Genomic DNA, 20,186 nt, shown 5'->3' on the forward strand with positions numbered 1-20,186 from the left:
GCTCTTCACGCTCCGCTCCCGCCGCCTCGGCGGCCCCCACAGCGGCGACGTCAGGTACCGGCGGGGGGAGCGGGCGCCGGGGCCGGGCCGGCCCTGACCCCACCCCGATCCCTCCCGCAGCTTCCCCGGCGGGCGGCGGGACCCGGCGGACGCGGACGCGGTGGCCACGGCGTTGCGGGAGACGCAGGAGGAGCTGGGGGTGGCGGTGGCAGCAGCCAGCGTGTGGGGACAGCTGCGGACCCTGCCCGATCGGGTACCGGGCACCGGGGGCGGGACAAGGGCGCGGGGGGGTGGACAAGGACACAAAGGCAAGAGGCAGGAAATCGGTGACGGGGTCACGGGTGACAGAGCTTACGGGTGATGGGTTCAAAGTGACAGGGACAAGGGTTATGGGTGACAGGACGCGGGTGACGGGAACACGGCAGCAGGGACACAGAGGAGGGCTTCCAAGTGACAGGGACAAAGCAGCAGGGACACGGGTGACGGGTTCTGGGTGACACGGACAAAGGGGAAGGGTCCTGGGTGATGGGTTTGAGGTGACAGGGATGGGAGTTTCCGTGTGACAGGGGTTTGGGGTGACAGAGACAAGGCAGCAGGGACACAGGTGACAGGAACTACAGGTGACAGGGACAGGCAGCTGGGTCATGTGTGATAGGGGACTTGGGTTAACAGGGACATGGGTGATGGGTTCAGGATGACAGGGACAAGGCAGCAGGGACATGGGTAATGGGTTTGGTGTGACAGGGACACAAGTGACAGGGATTACAGGTGACAGGGACAAGTCAGCAGGGACACAGGTGACAGGAGTTCTGGGGATTTAGGGTGACAGGGACACCGGGCAGTGGCTGCAGGTGAAGGGCGGGTTTTGGGTGACACACACATGGTGGGGGCCTGGGTTGGGTGCAGGGGGGGTCAAGGCACACGGGTGGCACTTTGGAGAGGGGGTTGTCACCCCATCCCTCGCTGACACACCTTCCAGCAAGGAATGACCGTGGCACCCGTCGTGGCCAACCTGGGGCCGCTGGAGGCCTTGACACTGACCCCCAACCCCGACGAGGTGGGTGACCCCTCCCTGGGGCCTGCAGCCCTTTACTGGTGTCACTGGGTGTGTCACCACAGTGACCCCCTCACCTGTGCCGGCAGGTGGAGGAGGTGTTCACCCTGCCCCTGGCTCACCTGCTGCGGGAGGAGAACCAGGGCTACACCCACTTCCGCACGGCCACCGGCTACGGGTACACCCTGCCCGTGTTCCTGAACGGCCCCCACAGGGTGTGGGGGCTCACGGCCATCATCACCGAGCTCACCCTGGAGCTGCTGCTGCCCGGCCACTACCGCAGGAAGACCCATGTGCCACCCCGGAAACCCGTGGCCTGAGGGAGGAGGGGACAGGGGGTGGCTCTGGGGCACTGAAGCCACTGGTGATGTCGCACACTGTGATTCAGTAAAAGCCATGTTTGGAACTGCCCCGGGCTCCGAGTCATGGAGCGTGACCAGGACAGCTGTCCCCTGGCACTGGTACAGCAGGAGGTGTCCTGGGGACACCGTGGCAGGGACAGGGAGCATGGACAAAGACCTGTGTCCATGTGATCCCCCCACAGCCATTGCCTCTGCCCAGTCCCAGACAGGGGCTGTGGAGCCTCATGGAAAGCCAGGATCTTCCCTCTGGGGTACCCAGACCCCACGATCCCTGGGCTTTCCCTGCTCCTGGGAGGCAGGGCCCAAAGCCCCCCCCCATCAGTCCCTTCCCACCATTTTATGTCCACCGCGGAGTTCACGAGTGCAGCAGCGTTTATTGAGGCCCCTCCACAGAACCCTCCCAAAGCGCTGCCAGAACCCCAGAACCCCCTGAACCCTCTTCCAGGCAGGAAAAGGAATGGGTGGTCCTGCATCCTTACGCTGACGCTGCTCGGGCTTTGGCCTCCCCGAAGCGCCGCATCCTCTCCTCCAGCTCGGGGCGGAAGTGCCGGATGAGGCCCTGTAGGAGCAAAGGAGCCGGTTACCGGGGCGGGGAGAGGTTGGTGGCCTCCCCCAGGACTCCCCCGGGCCCCCACCTGCACGGGCCAGGCGGCGCCGTCGCCCAGGGCGCAGATGGTGTGCCCCTCGATCTGTTTGCTGATCTCCCAGAGCGCGTCGATCTCAGCCGCCTGCGCGTCGCCCCGCACGAACCGTGCCATCACCTTGTTCATCCAGTCCACGCCTGCGGGGTGGGGAGGGGTCAGGGCTCTGTGCTGTGCAACCCCTCGCCCCGCAGCCTTCCCCTGGCCTCACCTTCCCGGCACGGGGTGCACTGCCCGCAGCTCTCGTGCTTGTAGAACTCGATGAGGCGGGCGATGGCCTTGACAATGTCGGTCTGGGGGGGGTGGGAGAGGAGGGTGAGGTGAGGGAGGGGAGGGTGAGGGGCTGGGGGGGCCGGGCAGGGGGCCGGTCCCTTACGGATTTATCCATGACGATGACGGCGGCTGTGCCCAGCCCGCTCTGCGCCTGCACCAGGGAATCGAAGTCCATCAGCACCGTCTCGCATACCGACTTGGGCAGCAGTGGCGTGGAGGAGCCCCCCGGGATCACAGCCAGCAGGTTGTCCCAGCCGCCGCGGACCCCCCCTGCAAAGAGAGGGGTGAGGAGCAGCCACTCCAGGCCCACCCCGGCACGGTGCGGCGCGGCCCCGGCACCCACCGGCATGTTTCTCGATGAGCTCCTTCAGCGGCACCGACATCTCCTCCTCCACCGTGCAGGGCGTGTTCACGTGCCCTGAGATGTTGAAGAGCTTGGTGCCCGAGTTCCGCTCCCGGCCGAAGCTGGCGAACCAGGCGCCGCCGCGCCGGCAGATCGTGGGTGCCACCGACACCGTCTCCACGTTGGCCACAGTGGTGGGGCAGCCAAAAACACCTGGGAAACAGAAGGAGAAAGTTCTTCCCTGGGAGGGTGGGGAAGGCCCTGGGATAGATTTCCCAGGGAAATTGTGGCTGCCCCATCACTGGAAGTGTCCAAGCTAGTCTGGAGCAACCTGATCTAGTGGGAGGTGTCCCTGTCCATGGCAGGGGGTGGGAATGGAATGATCCTTAAGGTCCCTTCTCACCCAAACCAGTCTGTGATTCTATGAAACACTGGGAGCTCTCAATGGATGTGGTGGTGGCTGTGTTGGTACCCCTGGGGACACCCGGTTTGGGGTAGCAGCCTGGAATTTGGGATGGAGCTGCGGGGCCGTACCCACGTCCGCAGGGAAGGGCGGCTTGAGGCGGGGCTTGCCCTGCTTGCCCTCGATGGACTCGATGAGCGCTGTCTCCTCCCCGCAGATGTAGGCGCCGGCCCCACGCACCACGAACACGTCGAAAGCGTATCCAGATCCGCAGGCGTCGGCTCCCAGCAGCCCGGCCTCATACGCCTCCTGGATGGCCACCTGCAAGAGGGGGCACGGGTGAGCCATGACCCCCCGCACCGGCTCCGGGGTGCTGGTGGGGCATCTTTGGGGCACTCCCCGCACCTGCAGGTTGGAGGCCTCGTTGTAGAACTCCCCCCGGATGTAGATGTAGGCGGCCCGGGCGCCCATGGCCCGTCCCGCCACCAGGCAGCCCTCTATCAGCTTGTGTGGGTCGTGCCGCATGATCTCCCGGTCCTTGCAAGTGCCCGGCTCGCCCTCGTCCGCGTTCACCACCAGGTACTTGGGTCTGGGGGCAGGGAAAGCTCCGGGACCGGCGCCACCGGGGGGCTCCCCGCGGGCCCGGCGCCGCCCCCGGCCCCGCTCTCACCTGCCGTCCGGGGGCTTGTTCATGAAGCTCCACTTGAGCCCGGTGGGGAACCCGGCGCCGCCGCGGCCCCGCAGCCCCGAAGTCTTGATCTCGCCGAGGATCCAGTCCACGCCCTTGAGCAGGATCTCCTTCGTCTTGTACCAGTCGCCGCGGCGCAGGGCGCCCTGCAGCCTGCGGGCACCGCACACGCTGGCACCGGGTGCGGGGCGCCGGGGCCGCGCCCGCCGCCCCCGGGGCTCACTCACCTCCAGTCGTGCCGCCCGTAGAGGTTGGTGAAGATCCGGTCCTCATCCCGCAGTGACCCGAACTGCGTCTTCTTGGGCGCCGTCTGCGGGGACACGCGAACTCAGCACCGGGAGCACCGGGACCCGGCCCGGACGGTCCTGAAACTCCCCGCTCACCGAGAAGGAGGCGGCGGGCAGGCGCCGGAGCGCCAGCAGCTGCCGGGCGGCCATGGTGGGGCGGCACCGGGATCGGGACCGGCCCCGGGATGGGGACCGGCACCGGGATCAAGATCGGCAGAGGGACCGACCACCGTCACCTTCAGGCGCCCCCGCGGCGACGTCACGGGCAGCGCCGACGGCGCGACAGTGACGTCAGCGACCGGCACGGGAGCGGGGGCGTGGTTAGCGGGCCGGAGGCGTGGTCACAGTCAGGAGGCGTGGTCACAAAGCAGGGGGCGTGTCCTCCAGGACAGCTCGTCGGGTGACATTGGGGAGCGGTCACGGCGGGGGGGGGGGGGGGCCTCCGCGGGGGGGGGGGCGTGGCCAGGCCGGCGCGCGCCTCCACGTGCCCCGCGCCCGGTGCCGGGTCGGGTTTCGGGCGCTGAAACCGGAGCCCCACACGGGACCCCCCCGGAGCCCCCAGGGCCGCCCCGCTCCCCCCGCCCCGCGCCCCGGGGGGTCGCCGCGCTCCACCCGGTCTCCTGGGCGACGCGGCGGGGCCCGGGGACAGCGCTGGCCTCGTCCCTGCGAGGGACGAGCGCCTGTTCGGAGGGATCTGGTTTCCCCCCCTGCGAGGCTCCGGTGGTGGGGAGAAGGAGCGGAGAGCAGGCGAGATGTTCTTTCTCTTCCGCGGGTCGCAGCCGCCCGGCACTGGCAGCCCCGTGCCCCCCGGCTGCCGGGGCGGCCCCCGGCCCCACGGGCTCGGAAGGAGGGGTGCCCGCCGCCCCCGCCCGGCCCCGCGGCTCGGGGGTCCCGGCCCCGCGGGGAGCCGGGGGCGCTGGAGCCGTAGCGCTGCGTCCCCCCCGGAGCGGCGGCGGGCCGCCGAGGAGCTGGGCCCCCGGCCGCCCCCCGCTCTCGGGCAGGTAACCGGCGGCGGGGACAGGGCCAGGGCACGGCGGGCGCCGGGGACCCCGCGTGCCCCCGCGGGGAGGCTGCGGGACCGGGGAACAGCTGGGCGGCTCCCCACATCTGGAGCTGGGCGGCCGAGCGGGGAATAATCCGGAGGATTATGCGCGCGGGCGCGGCGCCCCCCCCCCTTCGCGTGCCCTGCATATCCCCAGATATTCCATAAAAACCTCAAATCCCCGGTGGCAGCCCCGCGGTCTGCGCCAGCCGGCCCCCCCGGGCCAGGCATGTCCTGCGGCGCGGGGGCAGCCCCCAGCCATGGGCAACTGCACCAAGACCCCTGAGCGGCGGCTCCCCAAGGTACGGCCGGGCCGGGCCGGCCCATAGGGGCAGCAGGAGGAGGAGGGGGGGGTCCCAGCGTGGCCCCCCCGCGCCGCTGACGCCCGCTGTGCCCGCAGGATGGGAAGCCGCGCTCTGGTGTCCCAGGCTCCGGCGGGGGGGACCCAGAGGATGCGCTGGACCCGGCACAGACCCCCACTCTGCAGGGATACTCGGTGCTGCAGGGGCTGGTGGGGCCAGCCTGCATCTTCCTGCGGCAGAGCATCGCCATCACCCAGCGGGTACGTGCCCGTCTCCTCCCCGTGCCGCCCCTGCCCCCGGGGGGGTGAGGGCAGGATCCCTGCGGGATCCCTGGGAGTAGGACCCCTCCTTCGGCTCTTCCCGCTTTCTCTCCCCCAGGACCGGGAGCTGCGGCCCGAGGAGATTGAAGGTAAGGTGCTGGGGAGGGGGTCCCTCCCGGGGGGGTGGGTGGCAGTGCCGGGGGGCCGGCAGTGACGCTGTGGTGTCCCCAGAGCTGAAGCACGCATTCCAGGAGTTTGACAAGGACCACGACGGCTACATCAGCTACAAGGACCTGGGCGAGTGCATGCGGACCATGGGCTACATGCCCACGGAGATGGAGCTCATCGAGCTGTCGCAGCAGATCAGTACGTGGGGGGGCACGGGGCGTCCCCAACAATCCCTGCCCCCCCCGGCACCCTCCTGACACCCCCCCTCCCACCACAGCCGGGGGCAAGGTGGATTTCGACGATTTTGTGGAGCTGATGGGCCCCAAGATGCTGGCGGAGACGGCAGATATGATTGGGATCAAGGAGCTGCGCGACGCCTTCCGTGAGGTGCGGTGAGGCGAGGGGCGGGGGGGGCGGCCCGGCGGGCAGCCGGCATGCCAGCCGAGGGCAGTGGTGGCACCATGCCCTGTGCTGCAGTTCGACACCAACGGGGACGGGCAGATCAGCATGGCGGAGCTGCGGGAGGCCATGCGCAAGCTGCTGGGGCAGCAGCTCAACTACCGTGAGGTGGACGAGATCCTCAAGGACGTGGATCTCAACGGCGACGGCCTGGTGGACTTTGAAGGTAGTGCGTGGCCAGGGGCCGGGGGGTGTCCCGGGGTGGTCTGCGATGTTCCCCGCGTGCTTTCCTGCCGGCAGAGTTCGTGCGGATGATGTCGCGCTGAGGGCGGTGTGTGCCAACGTGGGACCCGGGCCCCCCCGTGCCTTACGACGAGGAGGGGGCTGTGCAGGGACCCCCGGCTGCAGGGGCCGGGGCGGTGCCGCCCCAGCCTGGGGCGAGGCCGAGCGCCGGGGCTGCTCTGATGCCGAGCTGCGACTGCGGCGGGAGGCGCCGGGGCCCAGGCCGGGACCCTTTTCGGCACAGACTCGGCCGAGCTTTGGCCACTCTCGCTCTCATCTCTGCTCTCTCTCTCCATCATCCCCCTCCCACCCCGACCTCACCCCAAAAGTCAGACCATCACAGTCTCCTCTCCTCCAGCTGTACCCCATCCTGCTGCTCGTCCTTACGCCCTCTATTCCCACCCCGTATCCCATGCTGAGCCCCTTAGGCTCCCCCCACGCTGTGTTTAATGTTGACCCCATGGCACAACCCACCCCATCACCACGGTTTGAGCTGCCCCTAACCTGCCTAAAGTCCCCAGTGCAGGGGACGCTCCTGGGGGCCTCAGTGCCCCGCCGGGACCCCCTCGAGGAGAGAAACCGGGAATCAGGTGTTCCCAGGCAGAGGGGGCTCGGTGTGCTGCAGGCAGGGCTGGCACGGGTGCCCTTCCTCACCCTGGCTGCAGTTTTGGGGTCAATTCTGCCCTTTGGAAATGAAAAAAACCTCTCTCTGCACACTTCTGAGTTGTGTTTTGTGTCGAGTTTCTGTAGGAGTTATTGGTGACCGCACCATCCACAGGTGTCCCCCAACACCCAGGACCTGTGCCTCACAGGAGCCCCCGGGGACCTGTGCTGGCCCAGGGCTGGGGGGGCTGCGTGGGGTCCCCTGGGATATGCGACGGGCTTCACTCCCAGGGTCCGGGCCAGGGTTCCCCCCCGGGGTTCATTCCCGGAGTCAGGGCTGGGGTTTCCCCTGGGATCAGGGCCGGGCTTCACTCCCGGGGTTCACTCCCAGGGTCCGCTCCCGGTTCCCCCCCGGGCGGTGCCGCCGGTCACGTGACCGGGAGGGGGCGGGGCCGACGCCCGGGTGTCTCCACGGTGACGGGCGGCCGGGCGCGCGCGCGCGCGCGAGCGGCGGGCGCGGCGACGTCAGGGCGCGTGACGGGCGACGCGCGTGCGTCATCACCGCGAGCGGCGGCGGTGGCGGCGGGGGAAGAGCCCCGGGAGAGCCCCGGGTTGGGCCGGGCCAGCGCAGCGCCACCGGGAACCGGGGCCGCCGCGCTCCGCTCCGGTCCCCGGCGTCCCGCCGGGCCGAGCGGGGCCGAGCTGAGCTGAAGAGAGGCGGACAGCGGCGCTACCACCGGCGGGGCGAGCGCGGGGGCCGCACGCCGACCCCCGCCGCGGGGCTCCAGGCACCCGGGAGCGGCGGGCGGCCGTCGGGGATGTCCTACAAGCCCATCGCTCCCGCCCCCGCCACCCCCGGAGCCGCCAGCGCCAGCCCCGCCCCGCCGGGGCCCGGGGCACCGTCCGCCGGTGAGAGACCCCCCGACAACCGCGGGGGGATGGGGGCGACCGGTGCCGCCGAGGGGCACCGGGGAAGGGCGGGGCGGAGGCGCGGTGCGGGGGGTGCAGGGGCAGAGGGCTGCGGCCGTGACCCTCCGTCTCCTGCAGCCACGAGTGTCCCGTCGCCCTCCGGCTCCGTGCCCGGCGCCGCCGCCCCTTTCCGGCCGCTCTTCAATGACTTCGGGCCGCCGTCCATGGGCTACGTGCAGGTGAGGCGCGGGACCGAGGGCGGCGGGACCGGGGGCGGCGGCGGGGGCGGCCCCCAGCGCCACCGTGCCTCCGTGTGCCCCCGTTCCCGCAGGCCATGAAGCCCCCCGGGGCGCAGGGCTCGCAGAGCACCTATACCGACCTGCTCTCGGTCATCGAGGAGATGGGCAAGGAGATCCGGCCCACCTACGCCGGCAGCAAGAGCGCCATGGAGCGGCTGAAGCGGGGTACGGGCGGCGGCGGCGGGACCGGGCGGCCCCCGGGGCTGCGCCCCCGCGAGGCTTCCCCAGCCTCGCTTCGGGGGGACTGGAGGGTGATGTGGGGTGTCCCTGTGCTTCTTCCCGCAGGGATCATCCACGCCCGGGCGCTGGTCAGGGAGTGCCTGGCAGAGACAGAGCGAAACGCCCGCACGTAACGGCAGCTGCCGCCCGGGACCCCCCGGGACCCCCGGTGGCGGCGGGGGGGGGGCGGGGGGGGGCCGCCGTGCTGCCCGCGCCCCCCCCTTCCCCCGCTCTCCGCTCTTTATAAATGCCTGTTTTTATAAATAAAGGACAATGTTGCGACTTGGACTCGGTGTGTCCCCCTTCGGGGGGGTTCGCGGTGGGGACACGGGGTGGAGGTGGGGAGGGGGCGGGTCATCGGGGGAGGGTTTGGAGCCGCGCCGGGTGGGTATCCCGGAGCTCAAAGGCGCGGGAATGCTCAGACCTCTGTTTTATAACTTAAAAAGTGGCTTTTTTTAATAAAACCCCCGTTTTTTCCGGGCGGGGGGTGGGGGGGGAGGCGGCTGTGCCGGTGCACGCGGAGCGCCCGTGAACGGCTCTCGCCGCCTCCCGCTGTCTGACGTCACGGGGCCCCCCCTCCCTGCCTACGTCACGGCCGTCGCCGTGGGAACGGGCTGTGATGTCACGATCCGAGGGACCGGTGCGGAGCGGCGCAGGTTTGGCGGGGCCGCGGCCGGGGGGCGGCGGGGCCGGGGGTGGGCACCGGGCTGGGGGGGGGGGGGGGGGCCATGGCAACGGGGAGGGCGCCCGAGCCGGGCCGAAGCCGAGCCGAGCGGTGCAGAACTGAGACGAAGCCGGACCCGAGCGGTGCCGAACTGAGCCGAACCCGCGGCCGAACCGGGGCCCGAGCGGTTCCGAAGCAGTGCCGAACCGGCCCGAGCGGTTCCCAAGCGGTGCTGAAGCGGCGCTGAGCCGGCCCGAGCGGTGCCGAGCGGTTCCGAAGTGGTTCCGTACCGGCCCGAGCGGTTCCGAAGCACTGCCGAGCGGTTCCGAAGTGGTGCCGAACCGGCCCGAGCGGTTCCGAAGCGGTGCCGAACCGGCCCTGTGTAACGGGAGCCCCCTCAGGCGCTGCCCCCGCCGCCCCCCGCCGCCGCCGCCGCCGCCGCCATGCTGATCAAGGAGTACCACATCCTGCTGCCCATGAGCCTGGAGGAGTACCAGGTGGCACAGCTCTACATGATCCAGGTGGGCTGCGGGGCTGAGCACGGGGCGCTGCGGGGCGGGGGCTGGGGGCGGGGACTAGGGGGCTGCACGGGGTGCAGGGGGCTGAGCATGGGGGGCTGTGAGGGTGTGGGGGTCTCTGGGGCTGAGCATGGGGGGCTGTGAGGCTGAACATGGGGGGCTGTGAGGGTGCGAGGGGCTCTGAGGCTGAGCATGGGTGTGCGAGGGGCTGAAAGACTGAGTGTGGGGAACTGGGGGGGTCGGGGGTCGGTGGAGCCGAGCCTGGGGATCTGGAGGCTGAGACTGAGGGGGTGCAGGGGGCTGGGAGAGGCCAGAGGTTGTAGTCTGGGGGGCGCAGGAGGCTGTAGGGGAGGATGAAGGGTGCGGGGGCTGAGCCTGGGGTCGCACAGGGGGCTTTGAGACTGAGCATGGGGAGCTGGAGGGTGCAGGGGCTGAGAAGTTGAGCCTGGGGAACTGGGGGTGCAGGGGTGCTGTTGGACTGAGCATGGGGAACTGGCGGGCTGTAGGGCTGAGCATGAAGCCTGGAGGGGCACGGTGGGGCCTGAGGATGCTCCCAAGGGATTGGCAGGGTGCAGGGGTGTCAGTGAGGTTCGGGTGGGTTTGGGGCTGCTGAGCCAAGGAGATCCTGGCATCAGGTGGGCTGGTGGGGGCAGGAGCATATGGGGACCCCGAGGACCCATGAGGTTCTCAGGGTCCAGGGGGGCTGTGCTGAGCCGTTGTCTCTCCCCACAGAAGAAGAGCCGGGAGGAGTCGAGCGGCGAGGGCAGCGGGGTGGAGATCCTGGCCAACCGGCCCTACAGCGACGGCCCCGGGGGCAGCGGGCAGTACACACACAAGATCTACCACGTCGGCTCCCACATACCCAGCTGGTTCCGGGCGCTGCTCCCCAAAGCCGCGCTCCAGGTGGAGGAGGAGTCCTGGAACGCTTATCCCTACACACGCACCAGGTGGGGGCGAGGCGGGGGGCGGCAGGGTGGGCTGCGGGGCTGGCCGTGCCTCCGGACTCAATGCTGTCCCCCTCCAGGTACACATGTCCCTTCGTGGAGAAGTTTTCCATCGAGATAGAGACCTACTACCGGCCAGATGCGGGCCAGCAGACCAACGTCTTCAACCTGAGCGCGGCAGAGAAGAGGCAGAGGATTTTGGGTGAGTACGGCTGGCTCGGGCACCAGGCAGGACTCGTGGCTGCTGGAATTCCCACACGGTGATCCTGGGATGGGGCTGTGGGTGTGTGGTGGGGCCTGAGGGGCTCGGCTTCCCTGCTTAGCTTTGCTCTCTGTGCTAGTCCCCGTGTTCTGGGGACCCTGGAAGGGAAGAGCTCCCTGGATCCTGAGCTACCTGCAGCCCAGGCTCCGTGCTCCCTGTGCCCCACGCTCCCTGCTCCGTGCTCCCTGTGCCCCACGCTCCCTGCTCCGTGCTCCCTGTGCCCCAGGCTCCCTGCTCCAAGCTCCCTGCCTACTCCCTCTCAGCACTGCTGAATTAGATTCTACGCTAAAGATATTTTCAGGAGCAGTTTTGTCCTCTGCCCCTTCCTTTGCCTGTATTTCTGTTTGCAGTCTCCCCTTCTCAGTGCCAGCCTGCTTCTCTCTTCTTCCATGTCCCAGCCCTGTTCTGGCACGGATTTGCCTTCCCAATCTCTCTGGGTGTATGTGGGACCGCACACTGGCCTCCTGCAGGGTGTTTTGGATCAGCTGGTGTGGGGGGAGCTGCAAAAATGTGTCCCCATTTTCCCACCCCCTGCCCTGCTTCCCCTCTCCCCAGGGCTTTGCTCCAGATCGCTCTCCGGCTCCTTTCTGGGGGGACCAGTGGGCAGAGCCAGGGGCTTGGGGTGGGATTCCTCCCTCCCTGGCGGGTTCCTGTTCCTGGTGGTGTAGATGTGGTCGGTTCAGGCGCCGGAGCGCGGAATGTGACGCGCTGCCTCTTAAAATGGAGGCCTAAAATAGGCACTCGGAGGAAATGATTCATCTGACCTATTTCTCTCCCCGGCTCTTGCAGCACTGGGGATGTCCGGCCGGGATACCGGCAACTCGGCCCTGGGGGGAGGAATTCTGCCCCTGCCACTACCAGGAAGCAACTGGGCCCAGGCCGACAGCACCAGGGCATGGCCCTGTGCCTGCTGCCCGCTGCCCATCCAGTGGGCATTCCACAAGGCATCTCCAGTGACCGATGCCTCCCGCAGGGAGCGGGGTTGGGGTTGGAGTAGGACCAGCCCCGACGTGGATCCCGCTGGGATTTTCTTTGCCCTGGTGTCCCGTAGCACCGACAGATTTAAACCCATCTCACGTTTCAAAGGGCGATGGAATAACACAGTCTGGGCGATCCGCAGGGATAACTGCTTCCTTGGCAGCTTTCTCTCAGTGGTAAAAGCAAAGAGAGTCAGACTGTGTGGGAATGACACTGCCAGGAGCTGCTTGGGGACAGCAGGTCCTATCCCTGTTCCTTGCTGCTGCTATCCAAGATGCTTGGCATTGTGTCATGCCTCGCATCATTTTTGTGTATTCAGGGCATCTCTTCTTTCCTTTTTCCCCCTTTTTTCAGCCCAAGCTGGAGGAAGAGGCCGGCAGCACGTTGGGGACATCAAGGGGGGCAAATAAATGGAGGGTTTGGCATATCCCAGGAATGGAGAGAACACTGCAGGACAGTCCTAGGAGCCAGTGGGGTGCCCTGGAGGGATCTGACCTGGAGACAGGGCTGCAAAAGCTAAATTTCAGGAGATTTTGTGCTGAGTTGAGCCCAAATGGCCCCCCAGGGGCTACTGGATTGTGTTTACCTGGTTGCCGTGCATGAGCCCCTCTCCAGGTTTGGGGAGGTCACCCCCATAAGGGGGGAGGTCGCCCACATTTTGGGAGAGGCCGCTCCTATCTGGGGATGGGAGTTGTTGCCATTCACCGCCTGGCTCTCCAGAGGCTCCTATATTGTGTCAGGGGACCTCTGGGGTTTTTGGGAGGGCAGAGCTGGGAGCTGTGCTGAGCTGCCCGGAGATGCTGTGGCTGCCCCATCCCTGGAAGTGTCCAAGGCCACGTTGGACAGGGCTTGGGGCAACCTGGGCTAGTGGGCTTTAAGGTCCCTTCAACCCAAATCAGTCCAGGATTCCATGATTTTAGGTCTCCAGGATTTTAGGGTTCTAGGATAGAAAATGTTTGCTGCTGGCTGTGTTGGGCAGACAGCTTGTGGGAATAATTTGACTCGATTTTTGTCAGTTTTTCCTTTTTTTTTTCCTACCTGTGCCCCCCTCGCCGAGTGCTGCGAGGTGACAGGCGCTGTTCCCCCGCAGACACCATCGACATCGTGCGTGATCCCATCTCCCCGGGGGAATACAAGCCCGAGGAGGATCCCAAACTCTACCACTCCTCCAAGACGGGCCGGGGGCCGCTGGGGGATGACTGGCTGGAGGCGGCGGCGGCCGGCGGGCCCCTCATGTGCGCCTACAAGCTCTGCAAGGTGGAATTCCGCTACTGGGGGATGCAGTCCAAGATCGAGCAGTTCATCCACGACGTGGGTGAGTCCGGAGCCAGGGGCTGCTGGGGGGGAAATCTGGGGAGCCGTGAGGCCTCGCCAGCCTTGCTGCTCCCCTCTTTTTCCCCCTCAGGTTTGAGGAAGGTGATGCTGCGTGCCCACCGCCAAGCCTGGTGCTGGCAGGATGAGTGGACAGACCTGACGATGGAGGATATCCGGCAGCTGGAGGAGGAGACGGCGCGGATGCTGGCACAGAAGATGGCCAAGTGTGGCGAGGCCGAGGAGCCCCCCACGGCCGGCATCAGCCCCGAGGGGAGGCCAGAGACGGGGGGGCCCAATGGGCAGGAGGGGGCCGAGCTGCAGGGGGGGACCGATGCCTCCTCTGATGATGCCTTTGCCAAGCAGTGGTCCACTTCTTCCCGGTCCTCCTACTCTTCCCAGCATGGAGGTGAGAGACCAGGTCCTGCATGGATGGGATGGGGATCCCAACCCCCCAGGTGCTGCTGTTCTCCATAGGAGATGTGTCAGGGGACTCTCTTTTCCCTGGCTTGGGTCTCCTGAGGCAGGCTCTGGGTGTCCCATGTCTGGTCACAGGTCTCCTGAAGGGGCTCTGGGTGATCCAGGGATGGCTCTGGGTGACCCAGGGATGGCCCAGGGTCTCCTGGGTGGGCTCTCAGTGACTCAGGGATGGCTCTAGGTGACACAGGGATGGATGTGTGTTTCCTGGGCGTGGTCTGGATGATCCAGGGATGGCCCCGGATCTCCCTGGGTGGGTCTGGATGCAGGACCAGGTGGGAGCTGTGGGGCAGGAGTGGGGTCTCACTGTGGGGGTCTCTGTGTGCTGACCCCCTGCTGGTGGCAGGGGGCGTGTCTCCTCAGAGCCTGTCGGAGTGGCGGATGCAGAACATTGCCCGGGACTCCGAGAACAGCTCCGAAGAGGAATTTTTCGATGCTCATGGTACAGGCACTGGCTCAGAGTGGGCTGAATGGGGGACAGGGAAGTCTCAGAGTGGGGGTGCAGGCACAGGCGAGATCCCCCTGCCCACACCCCTCCCTGCCTTCACAGAGGACCTGTCTGACAGTGACGAGGTCTTTGCCAAGGAGATGACCAAGTGGAGCTCCAATGACTTCTTGGACACACTGGAGCGGCCGGCAGAGCTGGATGAGGCAATGGGTGAGTGCCGGGGGGGCTCCAGCCCCAAATCCTGATGTGGGTGTCCTGGGAGGGGGCTGATTCCCACCTGGAGACCCCAGCCAGGCTCACCAGGGCTGTGTGCTCGCAGGGGATGGAGCCAGTGCTGCCAAGGCAGACGGTGAAGGACTGGGAACATCTGGCTTCCCCGAGGTGCGTGTCCCATGTCCCCTTCCTCAGACCCTGGCCCAGCCGTGCCCCCCGACTTCAGCGCTCTCCTCCCTGCAGGGCGGCACAGCGGAGAGCGCGGAGCAGATGTGCCGGATCCACGTGCTCTTCCTCATCCTGCACAGTGGGAACATCCTGGATCAGGGCGCAGGCGAGCCGGGCTCCAAGCAGGCGGATGTGCAGACACTGGCGGCCACCTTCGATGCCGTCACCCGTGTCCACTTCCCCGAGGCGCTGGGACACGTGGCGCTGCGCCTGGTGCCCTGCCCGCCCATCTGCGCCGCGGCCTACACCCTCGTCTCCAAGTACGGATTCACAACGGGAGAGGGGGAGAACAGGGAGCTGATGGCCTCCGAGAGGGGACTTTGCTTCTCCTAAGAAGGCATCTAGGATGACGGGTGGGATAGGGGTAACCCCCGCTGTAGCATCCCAGGACAAACAAATATCATGGTATGGGGTGGGTTGGGATGGGGATTACTCCTGGTGCAGCATCCTGGGGTGAACAAGCACCATGTGGTGGGACGGGGACGTTGGGACAGCCTCGTTCATCCCCCTCCTCGTGTCCCCCTCAGGCTCAGCCCCTACAGCCACGACAGGGACAGCCTGTCCAGCAGCCAGGACCACATCCCGCTGGCAGCGCTCCCGCTGCTGGCCACCTCCTCGGGCACCTACCAGCATGCCGTGGGCACCGTCATCGCCCGTGCCAACCAGGCCTATGGAGCCTTCCTGCACTCCGGGGAGGGCGCCGGCTTCTGCGGCCAGGTGAGGAGGGATTTTCGGGGAAGCTTGGCTCCAGGGTCCGGCTGTGGCGCTGTGTGGAGGGTTTGGGGGTGTCACACCTCTCATGGGTGCGTGCCCTCCACAGGTGGTGCTGCTGGGGGACTGCGTGGGCGGCATCCTGGGGTTTGACGCACTGTGCCAGAGCCGGGTGGGCTCCGGGGGCAGCCGGAGCAGCAGCCGCCGCGGCAGCCTGGTGAGTGCCCGCACCCCAACACCCTCTGGGGAAGGTTCAGGGGTGCACTGGGGGCTATGTGGGGTCTGGGTGTTGGCTGCCTCTCCCCGCAGAGCACGGAGCCTGTCTCCCCGGACCTGTGCGGCAGCAGAGACCCACTGGCCGACGGGACAGAGGGAGCGGCAGGATTGGGCCAGGCCAGCCCCGAGCTCCTGGGGGCACAGGGGGACAGCCACCAGCACAGCTCCTCGTCCAGGTGAGCCCAAGGGGCATGGTTGACATCCTGATTAATTTTGTGCTTTATGGAAAGGGCAGAATTCCTGTCTGCTCCAGGCTGGGAAGAAGCATTTCATGGGGGCTGTCTGCCCTAGGAGGGTCTCGCTGGAGCTCCTCTGGGATAATGGAGCCGTGCCAGGCACAGCTTTGCCCCTGAATGGGTGGGAGCAGGACACTGCCCTCCCTCCCCATGCCTACTGTCCCTGCTGTCCCAGCCTGCAGGCCAGCGAGGCCCCGCTGGAGGCGGAGGCACCCCGGAGCAGCACCGCGGTGCTGGATGGGGCGGAGGGTGCCAGCACCCGCCTTGAATTTAAGGTATCCGGCTTCTTCCTCTTTGGCTCCCCGCTGGGGCTGGTGCTCGCGCTGCGCAAGACCGTCATGCCTGCTCTGGATGGTGAGGAGCCCTGCCAGCCCCCGTGCCAGCCCCTGACCCTCCCTGCAGGGCTTGAGTCCCTGAGTTGTGCTTCCCGCACAAGCCTGAGCCCCCCAGGACCTTCCAAAAGAGCCCTGCTTGGGTTTGAGCCCCCCACATGCCCAGCCCTGGCTGTGTGCATGTTAGTGGTGGTGGGTTGCTAAGTGTCCCCGCTCTGTGCCAGCCCCAGTCCGTCCCCAGTGCCCCAAATTTCCCTCCCCAACCTTTCCTCTCGCTGTGTCCTGCTTTACCCCTCCTGGGTGCTTTGCTTCTGGTGCCCCCCAGCCCTCGTGGGCACCCCTGACCCCACTCTGTGCTGCAGTGGCCCAGCTGCGTCCTGCCTGCGAGCAGATCTACAACCTGTTCCATGCCGCCGATCCCTGTGCTTCTCGCCTGGAGCCCCTCCTGGCCAAGGCCTTCCACGCTGTGCCCCCGCTGAGCGTGCCCCGCTACCAGAAGTACCCCCTGGGTGATGGCACCTCGTCCCTGCTGGGTGAGCAGGTCCCCACCGGTCTGGTCCCGGGCACCCCAGGGTCACATTGGGGTACCCAGAGCATCCACAGCCTGGCTGGGTGGGGAGAAAGGGATGTGCAAGCTCTTCTCGCCCCTCTGGGGCTCTGCTGGGGTGGGGTCCCGGGGTGGTGGGCATTCCTGGGGGCTCTGGGTGTGCTCACCCAGCTCTCTCTGCAGCGGAGGCCCTGCAGACACATTCTGCCCTCTTCCTGCCCAAAGTGGATGTGGCTGCCCCCCCTACTCCCACTGGCAGCTTCGGGGGCTTCTGGAGGGGCAATGAACCGGCAGAGCCCCCGACTCCTGCCAACACCAGCGAGGTTGTCAAAAGTAAGTGCCATTCCTGCCCTGTCCTTCCCGTCCCATCCCATGGGATGAGGCACGGGAATGGCTTCATTCCTGCTCTCCCCACAGTCCTAGAGCGCTGGTGGGGCCCGAAGCGCATCGACTACTCGCTGTACTGCCCCGATGCCCTGACCGCCTTCCCCACCATCACCCTGCCCCACCTCTTCCACGCCAGCTACTGGGAGTCCTCTGACGTGGTGGCCTTCATCCTGCGCCAGGTATGGCGGGCACAGTGGGGTGGGCGGCGAGCCAGGGCCTGTGGAGGCTGAGCCGGGGCCGTGCCATCGGCAGGTGATGGAGAAGGAGGGGCCACAGCCAGCAGAGAGTGAGGAGAGCTCCATCTACAGCCCCGCCATCCCTCGGGAGAAGTGGCAGCGCAAGCGCACCCAAGTGAAGATCCGGGTACGTAGCCTGTGGCCAGCAGGAGCCCACCCTGGGGTCATGCACCTCGAGGGTTCTGGGACAGTCCCGCAGCCCAGTGGTGTCCCTGTGTCACCCTGCTGAGCCCGCTGCATCCCCACAGAACGTGACAGCCAACCACCGGGCCTGCGATGTGATCGTGTGCGAGGGCAAAGCACAGGTCCTGAGCGGGCGCTTCATGTATGGACCCCTGGATGTGGTGACACTGACCGGGGAGAAGGTACTGCTGGGTCATGGTGCCACTGGGACCCCCTCAAATAGGGGGTGTCCAGGACGGGGCACGGGGCTGGTGTCACCCATGGGAGCGGGTGAATAGGACCCTGTGTGGGATGGGGGGAGAGGGTCATAAGGAATCTCAGGTGGGGACACAGCAGGATGTTGGGGTTCAGCCTGTGCCCAGCCTGTTTCCCTCTCCCAGGTGGACATCTACATCATGACACAGCCACTATCGGGGAAGTGGCTCTACTATGGCACCGAGGTGACGAGCGGCAGCGGGCGCCTGACCTTCACCATCCCTCCGGACAAGGCTCTGGCCATCGGGATCTACCCCGTGCGCATGGTGGTCAGGTGAGGTGTCACCTCAGTTCCTCCTCCAGCCTTTTTGGCAGAGCTACACCTGCCCTTCTGGCAGCGGAGGCCAAGGGCCAAGCCCCCACGTCTGCCGTTCCAGGGGGGATCACAGCTATGCCGAGGCGTACCTGACCGTGGTGGCCCGTGGCACTGAGTCCGTCGTGTTCAGCATCGACGGCTCCTTCACTGCCAGCGTCTCCATCATGGGCAGCGACCCCAAAGTGCGGGCGGGGGCTGTGGACGTCGTAAGGTGGGTGCCCTTCGGTCAGGGGGACAATCTCTTCCCTCTTTGATGCTGTGGTGACAACCCAGTCAAAAGGTAGGGAGGGTATTAGAGTAGGGACAAATTGGGGGATGTCCCAGTGCCCTTGCCTCAACACACCATCTATTCTGCTGCTTTATTGTGGAAAATAGTCCCCTCGAGGTTTGGATGTGATCTCCATAGCTCTGCTGTGCCTTCCCCTTGATAAAATCCTTGAGAGCAGGGAGGTTTTGGAGGCAGCACCCACACATGTATTGGATGTGGCTTTCTGCCAGCAGGACTGGCCCCACACAGGCTCCTGGCACCCACCCACCCCTGTCCTCTCCTAGGCACTGGCAGGACGCAGGGTACATGATCATCTACGTGACGGGGCGCCCTGACATGCAGAAGCACCGTGTGGTGGCCTGGCTGTCCCAGCACAACTTCCCCCACGGTGCTGTCTCCTTCTGTGACGGGCTCACCCATGACCCACTGCGTCAGAAAGCTGCCTTCCTGCAGAGCCTGCGCACCGAGGTGGGCATGGGGCACTGGCAGGGGGGGACGGGGCTGGGGGCAGTGGCAGGGTGGGGTGGGCTGGGCTGTGCTGCAGCCTGTGCAGCTCTGTGTCCCCATGGAGATACTGGGAGCTGGACCACCTTGCCATGGTGGAGCTGGCAGCCTCTGGGGGCAGCCCCCAGCCATCCGTCATAGCACGAGGGTGTCCCAGCCCATGGGGTGGCTGTCCCTGTGGGAGGGGTCTTTCCATGCCCTAACACTCCTGTCCCTGGGCAGGCAGAGATCTCCATCATCGCTGGGTACGGCTCCACCAAGGATGTGTCAGTTTACAGCTCGCTGGGCCTCGCGCCGGCACACATCTACATCGTGGGACGGGCCGTCAAGAAGTTCCACAACCAGTGCCAGGTATGATGGTGGCAGGGTTGGGGACAGGCTGGGGACATGGCACAATGGCTGACCCCACCAGCCGGCCGCCGCTGTGGACTCAGGCTGTCCGTGTGTCCCGCAGTTTCTCTCCGAGGGCTATGTCGCCCACCTGGCCCAGCTGGAAGCGGCAGCTCTGGCCCACTCCCCCAAGGGGCCCCCACGACCAGTGCTGGGCAAAGGCACCTACGGCTGCCCAGCGCCCGTTGACTTCCTCCGGAAGCAGAGCCAGCTGCTGCGCTCCCGGGGCTCCAGCCAGGCAGAGCGGGATGGGGGGCCCCCCTCAGCGCCCCCCGGCTTGTCCCGGGCCAAGCCCCGCAGTGTCAGCCTCAAGCTGGAGGGTGAGGAGTGAGGGTGGCATGGCCACGTCCCCCCTCTGCTGTGATCCCTGATTTCCCAGCCAGCAGCACCTGGGGCCGGAGCTGGCACTGAGCCATGAGCCCATAGGAAGGAGATGAGGGCGCTGGGTCCCCTGTGACCAAGGGGTGCTGGGAGACAGCACTCCGAGCCCCCCCCGAGGGCCAGAGTGATCCCCTTGGGGCTGAGCCCCCCCGGGTCCCCCCTGCTGCCCTCAGCCCCGTTCCCTCCATGTCCCTTGGGGCTGTTGGGCAGTGCTTGGTGGAGTCTGCGCCCGAGGGTCACTGTCCCTGTGCAGAACTGGGGGGCTGTGGCTGTGCCCCAAGGCAAGTGGCACCTCCCTGCTCCCCACCTATTTATTTCCGTCCGGTGTCGCGGGGCAGGGCCGGGTTGGGGTTCCAGAGCGGTTCCTCTGTTCCCCCTGTTTTGTTTCGGTGTTGAATAAAGAGATGTTACGACGAGGCGCCGGCGCCAGCGTGTCTGCTCTGTACATGCTGCCCATGGACATGGCCCCAGCACTCCCACCCTCTGGGAAAGCTGTGGGATGCCCCCAGGGACATGGAGTCACGCAGGGAGGTGGCCTTGGGGCACAGCAATTTAGGAAAAGGAGAAGAGCCTGGGGTGTGTGGGCT

General features: G+C 66.8%; 5 protein-coding genes across 8 annotated transcripts; 4 read left to right on the plus strand and 1 right to left on the minus strand.

Moving 5' to 3' along the window:
* Position 1: 1 nt before the first annotated feature.
* On the plus strand, positions 2-1,464 carry NUDT8 (nudix hydrolase 8; the record flags this gene model as incomplete). Its single annotated transcript, XM_027696315.1, has 4 exons — positions 2-54; positions 121-253; positions 980-1,057; positions 1,144-1,464. Coding segments are annotated over 4 exons (495 nt in total), but the record flags the coding sequence as incomplete, so codon positions are not given.
* Positions 1,465-1,770: 306 nt separating this feature from the next.
* Positions 1,771-4,305, minus strand: NDUFV1 (NADH:ubiquinone oxidoreductase core subunit V1). Its single transcript, XM_027696398.1, has 10 exons — positions 4,148-4,305; positions 3,992-4,074; positions 3,747-3,917; positions 3,482-3,665; positions 3,208-3,397; positions 2,674-2,886; positions 2,434-2,600; positions 2,269-2,350; positions 2,052-2,197; positions 1,771-1,975 (listed from the first exon to the last, which is right to left on the minus strand). The coding sequence occupies exons 1-10, from the start codon at positions 4,199-4,201 to the stop codon at positions 1,892-1,894; spliced, it is 1,374 nt and encodes a 457-aa protein (XP_027552199.1). The 5' UTR covers positions 4,202-4,305; the 3' UTR covers positions 1,771-1,891.
* Positions 4,306-5,173: 868 nt separating this feature from the next.
* Positions 5,174-7,218, plus strand: CABP2 (calcium binding protein 2). Of its 3 annotated transcripts, XM_027696422.1 has the most exons (7): positions 5,174-5,395; positions 5,494-5,655; positions 5,774-5,804; positions 5,887-6,021; positions 6,101-6,210; positions 6,301-6,448; positions 6,523-7,218. In XM_027696422.1, the coding sequence occupies exons 1-7, from the start codon at positions 5,354-5,356 to the stop codon at positions 6,546-6,548; spliced, it is 654 nt and encodes a 217-aa protein (XP_027552223.1). In that variant the 5' UTR covers positions 5,174-5,353; the 3' UTR covers positions 6,549-7,218. The 3 variants fall into 3 exon arrangements, with proteins under 3 accessions (XP_027552223.1, XP_027552221.1, XP_027552222.1); XM_027696420.1 differs by having other exon boundaries at positions 5,353-5,395; positions 5,494-5,804; XM_027696421.1 differs by lacking the exon at positions 5,174-5,395 and having other exon boundaries at positions 5,475-5,804.
* Positions 7,219-7,663: 445 nt separating this feature from the next.
* Positions 7,664-8,822, plus strand: CDK2AP2 (cyclin dependent kinase 2 associated protein 2). 2 transcript variants are annotated; one of them, XM_027696438.1, is made up of 4 exons: positions 7,664-8,030; positions 8,154-8,255; positions 8,348-8,480; positions 8,601-8,822. In XM_027696438.1, exons 1-4 carry the CDS (start codon positions 7,926-7,928, stop codon positions 8,666-8,668), a joined length of 408 nt encoding a protein of 135 aa, XP_027552239.1. In that variant the 5' UTR covers positions 7,664-7,925; the 3' UTR covers positions 8,669-8,822. The 2 variants fall into 2 exon arrangements, with proteins under 2 accessions (XP_027552239.1, XP_027552241.1); XM_027696440.1 differs by having other exon boundaries at positions 7,665-8,016; positions 8,155-8,255.
* Positions 8,823-9,162: 340 nt separating this feature from the next.
* Positions 9,163-20,028, plus strand: PITPNM1 (phosphatidylinositol transfer protein membrane associated 1). Its single transcript, XM_027696350.1, has 24 exons — positions 9,163-9,190; positions 9,600-9,719; positions 10,449-10,663; positions 10,741-10,862; positions 12,991-13,215; positions 13,306-13,620; positions 14,035-14,130; positions 14,239-14,346; positions 14,456-14,517; positions 14,593-14,837; positions 15,105-15,294; positions 15,398-15,505; positions 15,598-15,740; positions 15,976-16,154; positions 16,495-16,665; positions 16,863-17,012; positions 17,097-17,245; positions 17,319-17,429; positions 17,551-17,667; positions 17,866-18,014; positions 18,118-18,267; positions 18,609-18,792; positions 19,051-19,179; positions 19,283-20,028. The coding sequence occupies exons 2-24, from the start codon at positions 9,642-9,644 to the stop codon at positions 19,547-19,549; spliced, it is 3,663 nt and encodes a 1,220-aa protein (XP_027552151.1). The 5' UTR covers positions 9,163-9,190; positions 9,600-9,641; the 3' UTR covers positions 19,550-20,028.
* Positions 20,029-20,186: the final 158 nt, after the last annotated feature.

This window comes from Neopelma chrysocephalum, unplaced genomic scaffold (assembly GCF_003984885.1).
Source record: "Neopelma chrysocephalum unplaced genomic scaffold, ASM398488v2 Primary Assembly neopelma1_106b, whole genome shotgun sequence".
Classification (NCBI taxonomy): Eukaryota; Metazoa; Chordata; class Aves; order Passeriformes; family Pipridae; genus Neopelma; species Neopelma chrysocephalum.

What these genes read in the sequence shown, in the direction of transcription:
- NDUFV1 (XM_027696398.1), bottom strand. Translation starts at nt 4,201, where the DNA reads ATGGCCGCCCGGCAGCTGCTGGCGCTCCGGCGCCTGCCCGCCGCCTCC. An exon ending in GTGCACCCCGTGCCGGGAAG is followed by an intron (nt 2,198 to 2,268) that starts GTGAGGCCAGGG and finishes CCCACCCCGCAG; the next exon opens with GCGTGGACTGGATGAACAAG. An exon ending in GCGCCGCCTGGCCCGTGCAG is followed by an intron (nt 1,976 to 2,051) that starts GTGGGGGCCCGG and finishes TTGCTCCTACAG; the next exon opens with GGCCTCATCCGGCACTTCCG.
- CABP2 (XM_027696420.1), top strand. Translation starts at nt 5,495, where the DNA reads ATGGGAAGCCGCGCTCTGGTGTCCCAGGCTCCGGCGGGGGGGACCCAG. An exon ending in GCGGCCCGAGGAGATTGAAG is followed by an intron (nt 5,805 to 5,886) that starts GTAAGGTGCTGG and finishes TGGTGTCCCCAG; the next exon opens with AGCTGAAGCACGCATTCCAG. An exon ending in CGGCCTGGTGGACTTTGAAG is followed by an intron (nt 6,449 to 6,522) that starts GTAGTGCGTGGC and finishes TCCTGCCGGCAG; the next exon opens with AGTTCGTGCGGATGATGTCG.
- CDK2AP2 (XM_027696438.1), top strand. Translation starts at nt 7,926, where the DNA reads ATGTCCTACAAGCCCATCGCTCCCGCCCCCGCCACCCCCGGAGCCGCC. An exon ending in CGTCCATGGGCTACGTGCAG is followed by an intron (nt 8,256 to 8,347) that starts GTGAGGCGCGGG and finishes CCGTTCCCGCAG; the next exon opens with GCCATGAAGCCCCCCGGGGC. An exon ending in CATGGAGCGGCTGAAGCGGG is followed by an intron (nt 8,481 to 8,600) that starts GTACGGGCGGCG and finishes TTCTTCCCGCAG; the next exon opens with GGATCATCCACGCCCGGGCG.
- PITPNM1 (XM_027696350.1), top strand. Translation starts at nt 9,642, where the DNA reads ATGCTGATCAAGGAGTACCACATCCTGCTGCCCATGAGCCTGGAGGAG. An exon ending in CACAGCTCTACATGATCCAG is followed by an intron (nt 9,720 to 10,448) that starts GTGGGCTGCGGG and finishes CTCTCCCCACAG; the next exon opens with AAGAAGAGCCGGGAGGAGTC. An exon ending in CTACTCTTCCCAGCATGGAG is followed by an intron (nt 13,621 to 14,034) that starts GTGAGAGACCAG and finishes TGCTGGTGGCAG; the next exon opens with GGGGCGTGTCTCCTCAGAGC.